The sequence below is a fragment of the Plectropomus leopardus genome, chromosome 12 (genome assembly GCF_026936395.1).
Source record: "Plectropomus leopardus strain MGB_pleo_1.0 chromosome 12, ASM2693639v1, whole genome shotgun sequence".
In the NCBI taxonomy this organism is placed as follows: Eukaryota; Metazoa; Chordata; class Actinopteri; order Perciformes; family Serranidae; genus Plectropomus; species Plectropomus leopardus.
This window is the reverse complement of record NC_142187.1, coordinates 11,168,068-11,182,314: the sequence shown is the minus strand read 5'-3', so window position 1 is coordinate 11,182,314 and position 14,247 is coordinate 11,168,068. Positions and strand designations below refer to the sequence as shown.

Here is a 14,247-nt window from a genome sequence, read left to right as displayed (position 1 = left end):
CTCACAAATATTTACATACTCTCTTAAGTCCTATTCACATGGGACTAGTATTACCTAGGGACCTTCAGTGATTTGTAATAATCGAATAAGTCACCTTTGATCTTAATCTTGTGCAAATCTGCATGTCCAAAATTTGTCAAGTAAAAACATTCAACATAATTTACCTACCATATTTTACCAAATACGCAAGTCATACAAATCAACATCTCTGTGATTTTGGATCGTCTTCTTCTGTCTTTTCTTTTTTAAAATAAGTAAAAAAAAAATTATAAAGGCAAAATAAATAAATAATAAGTTGGAAATTATAAATAAAAGTTTTAACAACATTCTGGGTGAAAATTTGAAATGCTACATAGCATAGAGACCCACCCCACATAGAAATCAAAACTAAGTGTCTCTTCGCACATTTAATGCTTGTTTTTCCTCTTAGGGGAGGGTGAAATCAATGGTGAAAAAACCTCTACCGATCTTTTATTTTTAGGAAGTCAAAACCAAATGACTAAAACAAGCAGTCCCACAATTTGACAACACTTTACTGCAAGGATCAAAAGTACTCATTATACTACTTAAAATTACTTGAAAAGCAATGAGCTTTATTGATTGATCTAGTTCCTCAAAACTTTGGTTAATAATGAAACACCTGCAAAATCAAAGACATCCCAATCAGCAAGAGCTTTGTGTTTTGTGTTAACTTGCAAACATTAAACTCAGATGGTGAGCGTGCTGAACCTTTCCTGGTAAATATCAACATGTTGGCATTTATCTCACAGCACCCCTTGGCTGAAAGTCCAGATGAAACAGCATTTCAAGAGTATCTAGCTTCAGTAATGTGGCATATTTCAAAGTAAACAGGACAGATAGGTGATGTAATGTTGGGAGGAATGGGATTTGATTGTTGAAAGAGGCCATGTCACGACAGTAAGACCTGGACTACTGTACTACGGTACTGTGTGCTCCATGTACAGTTAGTTGCTGATGCAGCCCACTGGAAAATTCTTTTTGCATTATCTTGAGCTCTCGCAGATGCCACTTCCCTTAAAGTAAATTAACTGTAGCCAGAGGACCAGTAACCAAGGTATTTTGGAGAAACAGACACACTGACTTACCATGGTGTTGCTGGCTTTCTAAATTAATCTGAGCTCTCTTCAGCAGACAGTTGATTCTTGGTTGGTGGTTGTCATATTATTAGTTAAAATCGGTTGGTATTATTGACAATATATATAGATGGAATGCATGACAGCTCCCTTAAAGTGAAGCAAAAACATTTAACCTGCCTCCTCCATGTAAGCGGATGAGGCCGACATAAAAACTCAAATTTGTGTCATTTTAGGTACTTTTCATCACGCTACTGCATGTTCAAGTGTATAACTCAATTGTAATATGATAAGTGTATAACAAGTTATTTGATGCTATAAAAAGTGAGTTTTGCTGACATGATTGACAGCTGTGTGTGCCAATCAGTGCGCTCACAATCAGTGGACTGCTTGTGATTGGTCAGGCACGGCACGGGGATCACTTCAAATAACATCATGGAATCTGGGATATTTTGGCTGCATTTTCATACAGTGGGAGGAAACGGAGATGGGTCGTCCATCTTTTATATTTATTTGTTGGTTGGCTCTAGCTGCACAGATCGTGTTTTTTCAACAGTAACAGAACAGGTTTGGATTTCGACATAAGAATATGAAGAAATTGAATATTTTCTTCATGTATTGCTTAAATAGATGTACAGTTTTATCCAGAGATGTGATCTGAAAGGGTTAAAAAGGCATTTTTCATTTCACCTTGAATGTAAGTACAGGCTTACAGACCATCAAGCTTGACCGTAGACTTGTGTCTTGTTTCATTAGCCCCTCCCTGTCTTTTGGACCCCCCCCCCATTTGTAACACCAGCTCTGGTAGTATCTAAACCCAAGATGAGATACCTTCACTCTCTACAGAGCCACAGGAGGTTTTATCACCCAGAAGAAAAACAAAACTTGATCTGTTTAAGCAAATGTTTCCACTTCTGTGTTAGGGGCTTTGTACGTGACAGTTTACTCTGCAGGATTGCTATGCACATATACAATATCTTAGTGTGTGCAGCTATTCATGAGCACACAATCCCTCCCCACAGACATGCCGTATTGTAAACGCAGAGTATTGAGTTATTTGGATTCAGAAGCCTCAGCACTGGCGTGTCTAAATTCATGAACCATCCTACCACACGAAATGTATTTATGAGTCTTGATTTGTAAAGCAAACTGTTCCATTGTTTGAATTATAAGCCGCTGTGTTCGATTGTTAAAAGTCATAAGCCATATCTCAATGTACACACTGTATTTATGAGCCATAATCCTACACTGCTTTATAAGGTAGTGAATCCCATTGTTTTGATTAATAAGCCGTGTTATTGCGTCGCAGTGGTTTATAATCCAGAGCATTGTTCATTTTCCAATTCCTTTACTGCTGTTTATATTGTGCCAAAAATCCATACGCAGCAGTTTTGAGTGAGCTCAGCAGCTAATGCAGAAATCACTTCCTTTGTGAGGGTTTAGAAGCAATTATTTTGCCTTGTTTGGAGAGTTAAGCTTTTGTATATTTGTGCTGCATTGCTGTGTAGCAACCGATGTTCTCGGCACAGAGTTTACTCCTCTCCGCTGTGTGTAGATGAGGCACCCTCCTGTACAAGGATTCCTTTGATATTCGCTTCACATATCCCTCATAATACAGCAGTGTTGACATTAGATCATCCTGTAGTATATAATGTAAGCTGTGCCCTGACAAGTAAAGGTTAGCTGGTAATCTATGTTGACTTCTTTTTTTCCTCTAATAATCTTTGCACAGGAACAAAACACAGTTTACTTGCGTAGTTTTTTGAAAACCTGCTGTGTCAAGGTTTTTTGTTTATCCATATGACAGTAGCTACATCAAATGGAAACAGTTTTGGGAAAAACTGGTATCTCTGTGTGGTATAGAGCAGAGCATTTCAACCCCTAGACCGTGGACTGGGACTGGTTATCTGGACATTTGCTACCAGTCTGTGAGGAAACTTAGGCCTTGTCCAGACTGCCAACCAAAATCTGTTTGTTTATTTTTTTTCCATATCCAGATTGATTTAAGAAAGTCTGGACAGTGACAGATCAAAAAATATGATTTGGATGTGATTTGAAATGCAAAACTTCTGAAGATGCGTTTTTGTCCGGATTCTCTGCCCACTCAAATAGGATTTTAAAGCTTTTTTTTTTTTTACGTCACTCGCATTGCAACACACAACATTGTCACAACCAAAATGATAGAAATACTGAGCAGAATCCATGCTGCTGCTAGCTGAGCATGATGGAGGAAACATGGAGAGCAACAGTCATTGGACAAATAACTACGACTTGACAGCACAATTATTTCATGGTTGAAATGATGTACCGTCATTTCTCATGCTTCCACGTTGAAAAGCCATGACACCAGTGGTCCATAGTTCCTGACACCTACATCTTTACCCCAGCAACCCATGTAGAGGTGTTGGTTATATCTAGTCCCAAGTCCGACCAGATTTCTTGCAAAAAAAATGTGCAGACACTCTGTGTTTAAGATGTGATTTGAAAAAACAAATATTTTATGCCTACGGCCCTCGTATAGCCAATATGATTTTGCAACAAATACTGGAAAATAAATTACAGATTTTAACCTTATAGGCTATTATATGTTTTTTCACTACATCAGTCGTATGTTCATAACTATGTGGTAAGTTAAAACAATACATTTTCCTGGTTAGTTTTAGGAAAAAAGCATCATGTTTTGGCTTAAAATGTGTATGTTTGTTGCTAAGGTCACATAACATTCGCTGAGAGGTCTTTCTGAATTTTGTTTAGTTAGTAACCACGGTTAAAAACAGACCAAATACAGGTTTGGCTTCCTTTTTATGCTAACCTTTTTCTTTTTCTTGCGCACTCTTCTTTCTTCTTTTTCTTCTCTTCATTTGTTACACTCTACATTGATCAAGTTGTATGCTGTGACAATAAATAGTTACTTCATGTCTGAACCAAAAGTTATATAATAGAATAGATAGATATAACAGATTTCGAGTGGCCCTTTCTAACTTTATCTTACATGGTTAGCATTGTCAATATGAAACTGTCTGTGTTGCAAAGGTTGAGAACTCTTGCTTTCACAAATCCTTCATATCTCAGTGGAGACCTTGTATGTAAATCTTGTGTTATTTTATTTATATTTTTTATATGCAGATACTGAATGCTCTTTTTCAGTGTGCAGCGTCAGCAAACCACACTGTACTGTACATACACAGTCTTCAATCACTGGTTTGATCTCTATTTTACAGATCATCCCATACTGTTTTATCTCTACTATCAGGCAATATCATGATTTCATGTTGAGACTTTGATTCTCTTATCTAAGCTGAGGCTGTACTGTTGGATATGTAGTTTAATCTCTCACAGCTCCCGAGGTTTGGATTTACTCTTTCCACGTTTTGCTTTCCAAGTGTGATGTGGAGACTTGTGCATGCATCACCTTTGATGATTACTTTGATACTAATTGTTTTCCTCTCTCACGTGTTCTCATGTGCATCAGTACACACTGTGCAGATTTCATGTTGAGACACCAGAGGCTACACTCTTTGGTCAGAGGTGGAGTTATCTGCATTTGGATTCTTTGATGTTATCTTTGATCACCACGTTGTTACGCTCTTTTAAGTGTTTCCTCTAAATAGTGTGTCTATTTGATGTACAAAGAGCGTAATCCATGTTGGAGCTGGAGAACAGTGGGATGTTTAAAACCCTCAGCACTCTGATAACCTTTCCTCTCCTCTGTTTTGTTACTTTGATCGAAGGTGGTGGTCCTCAGGGATCTGTCCTTGGGCCCTGTTGGAATCACAACGTGTATGCGTATTGCCATGTTAACCTGTCTGCCAATGTGAGAGTTTTCCTTTGTTTTTGCATTAACTATGAAAAAAAAAGTTATTCTGAGAGTCTGAGGAAAAGTCTCTTTACTTTCAATATAGACAGTGTAAAGCAGCAGTTGGTGCATTTCCAAGCTTTAAATGGAGATTTAACCTCTGGTTGAAAAATCACGAAAGGGGGGTGAAATATCTCATATCTACAAAATAAAATGTTCAAAAGCTGTCGTCCTATGGGCTTAAAAACCTAAAAAGAGAAGTCATGACTCATAGTTCAGTGGGTAACAGCCAAGCACAACACTGAGTTCAGATCTTTCAGCTTTCAGATCCTAGGTCAGTTTTAGCCAAAAATGAGGGAGAATTCTGTTCTCATTGACATTGTGAATGTCAGACATTTGGTCTGATACTGAATTGGTGACAGAAATCTTGGGGATCAACCTTGACACCAAGCTGATTGTTTAGATCATCTGTGCAGCCGTGTTAAAGATGTGTGTGAAGCATCCATGATTTCACAGACAATAATATAAATTGGCATACAGCTGTGAGAGGATAATTATAGCTGTAACATAACAAACTGAATTATTTTTCTGAAAACTAGGTGTAATAACTGGGTTACACATTCTGTGATGGTGACACTGAGAGCAATGTGCATTCCCATGAGTGCTATAATCATCAAGTAAGGTCATATTATCAATGTGCATGTGACTGCAGTCAGTGTGCCATTGATGATTATTTAAACATTTCCAACTCCAAGCACATTAGTTTATTATTTTTAAATTCGAGTAATTTACAGTTTCCTGAATCTTAATACTTACATGTTGAACAATGACTTTCAGTGGACTTAATAAGAGTTTTAAAAAATGACTCATTGAGCTGTGTTGGAGGAAATGTTGAGGCAAGTTTCATATCCTGTGTTGATTTGCTGGTTCAATAATTCATGCGAGGCAACTCAGAGCAGAGATGGGAGGCCTAGAGGAGAGTCTAACAGAGCTCTGTGATTTATTGGTGTGAAAAGCTGATGCTGCTGCTGAACAATAGGAAGTTGTCAGCTTCAAACTGTGGGAGCAAAGAGCTGCCAAGTGTGCGCTCTCAACACAATGAGATCTTCAATCTGTGATCTTTGCAGGAATGAGAGGTTGTCCTGTTTGAAGCTAGCGAACAGTAGGTGACCATGTTACATCACAGAGAGAATGCACGATGCTGAATGCAGAGTTTGATCTTTTGTAGCTTAGTGTTGAACAATAAAGTGAGCTGTATGTCCTGTTCGACAGGCAATCAGCCACTTATCCCGTGAGCAGCCAGCATGGCATTAGGCAGACGGACAGCTGATGAAACTTATATCCCGACTCAGTTTTCCACCTACGGATTGTTGCCTCATTGCTGTGTCATCATTGTGTCATTTCATAAGAACAGTGTTGACAGTTTGGAGCTTCTGGGGGAGCAGAGGCAACATGCAGATCTGCTGTAGATGACGGGAGGAAGACAAATGAAAAACTAGGGAGAAAAAAAAAAACAGACTTGTCAAAAAACAGACAAGTCTTTTAAAGTAGATCCTTGACTAAAGACAAGAATACTTGTCACCGCTCTGTAGGGCTGGATCAAATTGTTAGAAGCTTACTTTACATCATTGACATTCATTCTGTTTAAACCTTGTATTTCTGCATAGTTGCAGACTCACTTTTGTCATTAGTGTTACAGTATTTGTAGAATTAGATTACACTTGTGGCTGACTGTCTCCAACTCATGTGATTCAAACATTTTCAATAACTCCAGATTGTTGTGAAGTTCAAAAGTCAAAATTTATATAAAAAGAGAGATGCAATAATTTCCAAAATTTGCAATATGTTATTTATGTGATAAATATTCTACTTAAATCAATATTTGTTGTTTCAAAAACAATATTTTCACTGTGGCCAAAAAACTGTTCTATGGCTTGCCGCACACAAAGGGAAGCACACGTGTATTAATCAGGCAGTCTTACAACAATGTAACAGCACCATCTATTTGTTTAAGAAAGTTAATGTAAAAAAGAAAGAAAAGAAAATAAAAAGACTGGTTCATTTAATCTGATGAATCACTTTATTGATATTGATAATTTTGTTCAAGGTAATGATGTCATTAACCAGATGACAGACAAAAAGTTTGAAAAATGCCAATCAGTAAATCCCTACCTTTTTGGTGTGGGAGTGCTTCTTAAATGTAATACTACTGTCATGCACTGCTTTAATGTTTTCAGGAGGCACAGCATCCAGGCAGAAGGGCTTTCGGGGCTGTATTCGCTCCCTGCAGCTGAACGGCGTCACTCTGGACTTGGAGGAGAGAGCGAAGATCACACCCGGCGTTCGACCCGGCTGCCCGGGTCACTGCAGCAGCTACGGCTCGCTGTGCCAGAACCAGGGCCGCTGTGTAGAGAGAGCCAACGGCTTCCACTGTGACTGCAGCCTGTCAGCGTACACTGGAGTCTTCTGCCACACAGGTACACACATACAGACCCACATACATTTCCTGTGATTAGAGACTTAAGTGACTCTACCAGCTACTTTGGTAGAAAAGCTTTTTTTTTTTTACTCTTTGGTTACAAGATGCTTGATTTTTATACTTGCTATAGTTGTTCTATCTGTCTGCCACTTTCTGCTAAGAAGTTAGCATACAGTGAATATGCCATAACACCAAAAGACTGAGTTAAAGATGCTAAAATTCTCTGAAGAGCTACAGAGTTTGTGACAAGCCCAATGGGTCCATGAGTTTCAGTATCATTTAAGGCAAATTTTGGTGAGAATATGAACATTTTGAAAATACTGAAAGTGGAGACATGTTTATGCCGCATAAGTGGTTTGAGAAGTTTCAGTATTCTGAAACATTTTTAAAGCAATCTCAGTTTCCAAGTTTTCTTTTATAGTAATGTGGATGAATTTCAGTGGTGATAACTTTTCAGAACATTGAAACTTCGCAAACCACTTATGCAGGATAAATATCTGCTTTCAGTATAACTCAAAATGTTGCTGATATTGTTGCCAAAATACAAACTTCCATTTTAATTCAATGTGTTGTATTTTGTTGTATTTGTATTTTGTATGTGCCTCCTGCTCTTACATCAGCCAAAATCCTAATTTCCTAATCCCTCATTTCCTAAACCTGGCAAACACACTGCTGGGTAATCCTTTGATATGAACTTTCACTCAACTTTCACTCCCAGGTCCCAACTTGATGCTAAACACAGTCTTGCATGGAGATCTGCTGAGAGGTTACAGTATACACTCAGCCATATTTTTACAGAAATATACCTGTGGACAGATTGAGTTTATGGATGAACGGCAGAGAGGTGGATACAGGAGTGATTTGAGAAAGATTCCTCAGACATTTTATTGATTTTATTTAGCAGACCAAAAACAACCTTAGAAGACAAGACTACATACTTTTTAAAGCCTTAAAATGGAAAAGTATTTGATACTTACAAGTTGGATTTTGGGTTGAGTAAACCTTCAAGGGTGCCACCTGCCCAAACATCCCTGTAGAAGAACTGTCTGTCAGTCCATTTTACATTAGCATGCTGCATGGTGTCACTTCATGCCTTCATCCTCTCCCTCTTTTGCTGTATTTTGCTGTAGTTTTCTCATTATGTATCTCAGCAGCTAGGGTTGAAGCTGTGTTGATGTTTTGTGTTAGCTTGTACTTCTTTAAGGTTGTAAAGTTTTGCAAAACTTTTTCTGAGCACAGTTTTGAACTTCTGCTTCAGAAGTCTAACTTCTAAAGAGCATATGGACAGTCATAGTATAATGAATTCTCTTAGCTCATATGGAAAAACAAACAACATTGTGAGTATTGAAAGTCTCCATGTGTGGGTTTTTATATGCTAATGTGTAAAAGTTAAGGATCTGTTTTATTTCAGCTAACTTTTTACTCCACTGAATATTTGGCAAGAAATACTCAGCTACCACACAACATCAAAGGTTTACTGCCAATAGTTTCAGTTTGATGTGTTGGAGTCTACATCATCACATTGACCTTTATGCCTTCCATGTGTTCAGCAACTGAAGTGAGTTCAGCCATATCTGCGACTCGTCTGTCCTCCCACTAAATTCTGATATCTACTGATATCTGCCTCGTCATGCTGAGTCAGAATGAAGGATCATTTTTTATGTCTTTGTGTGTCACAGTGACACTCTCTAGCTGTGTTTAATATTTCAAAGTTCTACTGTTTACTCTTTGAAAATTACTGCAAGGTCTCAACAGTTCTAAGGATTTTTTTTCTTTCTTTGACAGCTCTTTGCAGATATTTTGAGGACATCTTTTTATTCTCTTGCTAACTAATCAGACATGCAGGGTTGTTCTGACGCCTCCCTTTGAAGTTAATTAAACTCTTGAAATTCTGTAAGGAGAGTCTAATTATATTTTTTGTACTGTGCCCTTGAAGTTGATCATTCGTTTACTGGGTAAAAAACATCCTGTGAAATGCAGTAAACCATAAATTTCAATGTTTCAAAAGTAGAATTTTGTTAATGTTGTTAGAATTTTGTTCATGTGGGATTAAAAACTTCATGAGGCTGTCTCTGGACATTCGCCAGTACTGAATTAAGCTGAAACACTTTTACCAATGTTTCTCAAATGAGATTCTGGTACCGCTAGAGATTCTCTGGAGTACTGCAGGAGGTACATGAGATTTAACAACACAAAAGTTTAATTTAAAAAATATCAGTCAAGAATGATTCCTAAAACAATTATACTACAGAAAGTTTAATAGAAAAATGTAAATTTAAATTCAGTGAACAACATTTTACCTTTAATCATCCTATTTTGAATGCCATTGTTCACTCCAGTAAAGAACTGCAACAAATTCAGTCACCTTCGTGTTAATATTTGTTCACTATATGTTGTTACCAAAAATGTTTTACGCTGGTCAGGGGGCACTAAGCATCCAAAATAGTTCTAAGGGGGTACATTATAATGCCTCCATACTGGCAATAGCTGTGGCCAGACGCATTATGTTTTCAGGTTGTCCGTTTGTCTGTCCGCCTGTCCGTACATCCATCCATCCGTCCATCTGTCCCGTTCTCGTGTACACGATATCTCAAGAACATCTTGAGGGGAGTTTTTCAACTTTGGCACAAGCGTCTACTTTGACTTAAGAATGAATTGATTAGAGTGTTGGTGGTCAGGTCAGGGTCACTGTGACCTCATGTTTTTGACCATAACTAGTTCACACTCTAATTATGACTACATTTCAAACAAATTTACAATATGATAAAATGATGAAGTGATAGCTTTTTATACCCTAAAAGGCCAAAGGTCAACTAAACTGTGACATTTTAATATTCTGCAAAAACTTTTTTCTGGCCATTATTTAATGCTTAACTTAACTGGTTCAAGGTCTACAATCACAGAGCGGTGTTTCTAGTTGAAAAGGAGTAAGACATACAGTGAATTAAAATTTATTGTAATAGTAAAATAATTGATGTGATCTGACAAAAAAGAAATTTGTTGCTTTTGAAATTCAAATTCATTTTAAAGTCATCACTCTGGGTTTTTAGCAATCACATAAGTAACTTAAAATATAAATATATATTATAATAATAATAATAACTGGTGAACTGCCCCATGGCAAGAGTCTAAGGACTACAGATAAAAAAGAGGCTAATATATTTTATTGGTTAACAATATTTATTAATATTGTCATTTGATATTGCTATCTGTTAAGTCCTGGTGAATGCTGGAACTTCCTTTTGAAGGAATTATGAAATTTAATAAAGCCTCATGGTATGAGTTCAATTTTCCCAACTCCAAAGGGTATATCATTCATTATTCACGCATCAGCAATAAATCAACTATATTCTTCCTCCAGAGGTGTCGGCCAGCTTCAAGTCAGGGACGTCAATCAGCTACACCTTCAAGGAGCCGTACGAGTTGAGTAGGAACAGCAGCGCCCGGCCGTCCTCAATGTACTCGGACATGACGCTGAGAGGGGAGAACATCTCCCTGAGCTTCAGGACCAACCAGAGTCCCGCTTTGCTGCTCTACGTCAGCTCCTACTACAGAGAGTACCTGGCCCTGCTCATCAACAAGCACGGTGAGGAGGCTTTTATTTTGAAGGAGTTTGTTTATGTGGCAGATGCTGAAGCTTGAGGAGTTCTTTTGATGTACATTTTCCTCATTTTTAATGGGCTCCTCCCCAGTTTTTTTTTTCTCCTTCATGGGTTTCATTTATTTGAATGCGTTTTGAACAAGAGTATTCAAACTTGAGGGTAAGATGTTTGCACTGAAGTCTCTCATCCTCTTTATCTGCAAGTTTCTTTTCAATACAACGCCAAATCTCATTCTTACCTCTAACTACTCCTCTTTGCTTTGCCTAGTTTTCTCTTTTATTCTCTGTTTTTGTTCTCTCCCCTTGTTTTTATCCACATTATTCAAACCTTGGAGATTACAAGTCTATTGAAGAGAGTTTCCTTTCTGCCTCTCTCTGTCTTCCTCCCTCAAATTTTTTCAATTACTTTTCTCTGTTGGCGTCTCCTCCCACCCTCTCATCTCACCTCTCCTCCCGTCTTCCTCTCATTTCTGTCATCTTCTCCTGATATCGACCTCTCCTGCTTTCCTTCCTCCTTCCTCTCTCCTCCTCCTCATTCTCTGCTGTGCTCTGAAGCTCTACCAGATCAGGATCTGTCAGATCTTTCCTCTCTCCGGATTCAGCCCATCAGCCTCTGCTGCTTTTTAATCCATCCAGCCTGGCAGGCTACTATGTTTTGTCTCAGGCTGGAAAAAAAGTCTTCTCACTCAGATCTGATTAGTGATGCTGAGGGGATAAAATTTTGGTGGGCTGTTAATGGGTGGCAGGTCAGTGTGCCGCTGAATAAAACAGCAGAAAACTTGCTGATGTGTTTTATAAACTTTTGTGTAAAATAATTATGTTTGGCTTTTAAGAGTAGTAGGAGGCACTTTGTTTTAAAATTACATTTTCAGCATCAAGTAGTTGAATAAAATTGGCACTTTGCTGCCAGATTAGCTGTAAATGGATTTTTTTCTGGTGTTAATGACTCAGAGAAAGCTGATGGACGGCAGGGCATTAAGGGTTTCATGCTGACCGTGGAGTTGTCAGGTAAATGCACTTAAACTGAAGTGTCCTATTAAATCCCTGAGAGCTTTCTCTTATTTGCCCTGAGATGGCTCATTTCTTCCTACCTCCTCAGCCCAAACACAAGCTCTCTACTTAAGGCATCTTAAAGCATAAATGTGTTATCAGAGCAGCAGCAGGTAGCTGGAGGTCCTCCTACAACTGCTAATTATTCCTTCACATTCCCTCATTGGAAAGTCAGGTAGTGAGCCGTATTTTTGAGGCTTTGATTTCTGATTTTTTTATGTGTATTTACACTTTAATAAAATTAAATCTTTTGAAGGACAAACTTCTCCTTTGATAATGTTGTGAATACTAGGAAAATGAATTAGATTTAATTAGATTAGTGGTGTTATTGATAGGGAATTAGCCCTTATCCTCTTAACATAGAAATCTTAATTAATAGAGCAACCACTTTTTTAAAATATTCAGAATCATCTTTGAAGATTTAGGTATGTGTTTACCCTGCAAGACAAGCTTACAGGATATGACAAGGTTATTTTCAGGGGGAAAAAAAATCTCCACCTAGAGCTTAGCATGTTAGACTGAGGATTTTTTAGTTTAATAGTCTTAATAGTTCTGAAGGTTGTTTCTTTTCATGTCATGTGACATGTGACTTTTAAAATGTAACCTCATGATTTGATGTGTGTTGTGTGTGAAGATGTGCTGGAGGTGAGATACAAGCTGGACAGCAGCAGAGATGCTGAGGTATTGAGGAGCAGAGTGAAGAGCGTGGCCAATGGACAACTACACACCGTTACCATCAGAAGACTGACGGACTCTGTGACTGTGCAGGTAAAACCACCTAATTAAGTCTGTAGCTCAAGAGAACATTTGAAGTAGAAAAACATTGTGCTTGCTGACTAACTCTTTTTCATATACAGACTTCTTTGGTGACATTACATATTCAACAAGACATATTTGATACATGATCTATAAAATTAATTACTGCAATTACTGCTGTCTGTTTTGGCCTTTTTGACCACTCCAGGGTTCTGTACCGTAACAGCACAAATAGAAATGCATCAAAATAAAGATTTGAGTCGGATTACTGCAAACGACAGCTCACTTGACCACAGTGTTTTATACGGTACTGCTATTGCACTGTGCTGTTCTGTTCCATCTGTCCATGTGTTGTCAGTGTCCTCTTTTGGCACCACATCATTATCAATTATACGATTATTTTGTTTGTTAGTTTTTTAATTGCATTAAAAAATGGACGTATAGCATGAAAGCGTGTGAAAACTGTCAATTGCACAGATCTCACATGCAGTGTATGCAACTTGGCAGCCCTGTGTTTAGCAAGGACAGGTAGCATGAGTTCAGTTTGTCTGAGCTCATTTTCAGGAAACAGTCAGTTATATTATTACAGTGTACTGTACATGGTGGCTGGTGGGAACCATGACACTCAACCATACATTGTTTTGGCTATAAAGGTGAAACAGTGCGCTAAAATAAACATACATTTTCTATAAAGCTGTAGAGTTGGATGTTAATTCTCAGTGGTCTCTATTTGATATGAGTCACAGTCAATTCATTCAGTTTTTAAATAATGACTTACTGCAGGACAGCAAATGCATGCAATCATCATTATATTGCCCCTCCACTGTAGGATGGACTGTAGACATGTATCTGCTTTTTGGCCTTTTTCAGAAGAGAACTGTGTTCTGTTAGCATAAGAATGGTCTAACACCTTGTCTACAAGGACATTTTTCAGTCATGTCTGGTTTGCATGTGTTTGGCTGAACCAGAGTGCTTAAATTTTAATCAGTCCATCTGCTTGCACCACCAGTGTAACTGCAAGTCTCTGACAGCCACTGTTAGCTGAAACCTCGTTGCTTCAGGTTCCCGTAATTAGCATGTATAAGCAGTCTGCAAAGATAACCTGCTTGAACACACTATAATGCAGTTGTATGCAGACATAAGAGCACTCTTAGCAATTAGAACTTCTTGTAGGAATACATCTTTCATTTTACTGTACTTTCTTTAACTGTGTTGTCATTCATTATCTATTTATACACCAGCCTCCACAACACCTTCATGAGGTGCACACCGGAGTTAGGTCTTGACAAAAACATTTATAAACTCATACGTCTACTTACAGCAACATGATTGAATGTTATAAGCTGTTCATTAAAGGTTCTGTGTGCAACATTCAGAGCATTGATATAACAGCATCCCAGTATTTACTATGTAAAGATATAGTGGAGTAGTGAGCACAAAGCCAAAGACAGACAAAGCCAAAGCTCCCTCT

At 38.0% G+C, this 14,247-nt stretch overlaps 1 protein-coding gene across 2 annotated transcripts in view; it reads left to right on the top strand.

The window, feature by feature from the left end:
* The window catches only part of LOC121951319 (contactin-associated protein-like 4), a 200,311-nt gene that overhangs the window by 169,198 nt on the left and 16,866 nt on the right, over window positions 1-14,247 (top strand). For both annotated transcript variants that reach the window (XM_088085078.1, XM_042497596.2), the window contains exons 22-24: window positions 7,128-7,367; window positions 10,731-10,955; window positions 12,655-12,788. In XM_088085078.1, coding sequence (XP_087941204.1) covers window positions 7,128-7,367; window positions 10,731-10,955; window positions 12,655-12,788 — 599 coding nt within the window. The remainder of the gene's footprint in view (window positions 1-7,127; window positions 7,368-10,730; window positions 10,956-12,654; window positions 12,789-14,247) is intronic.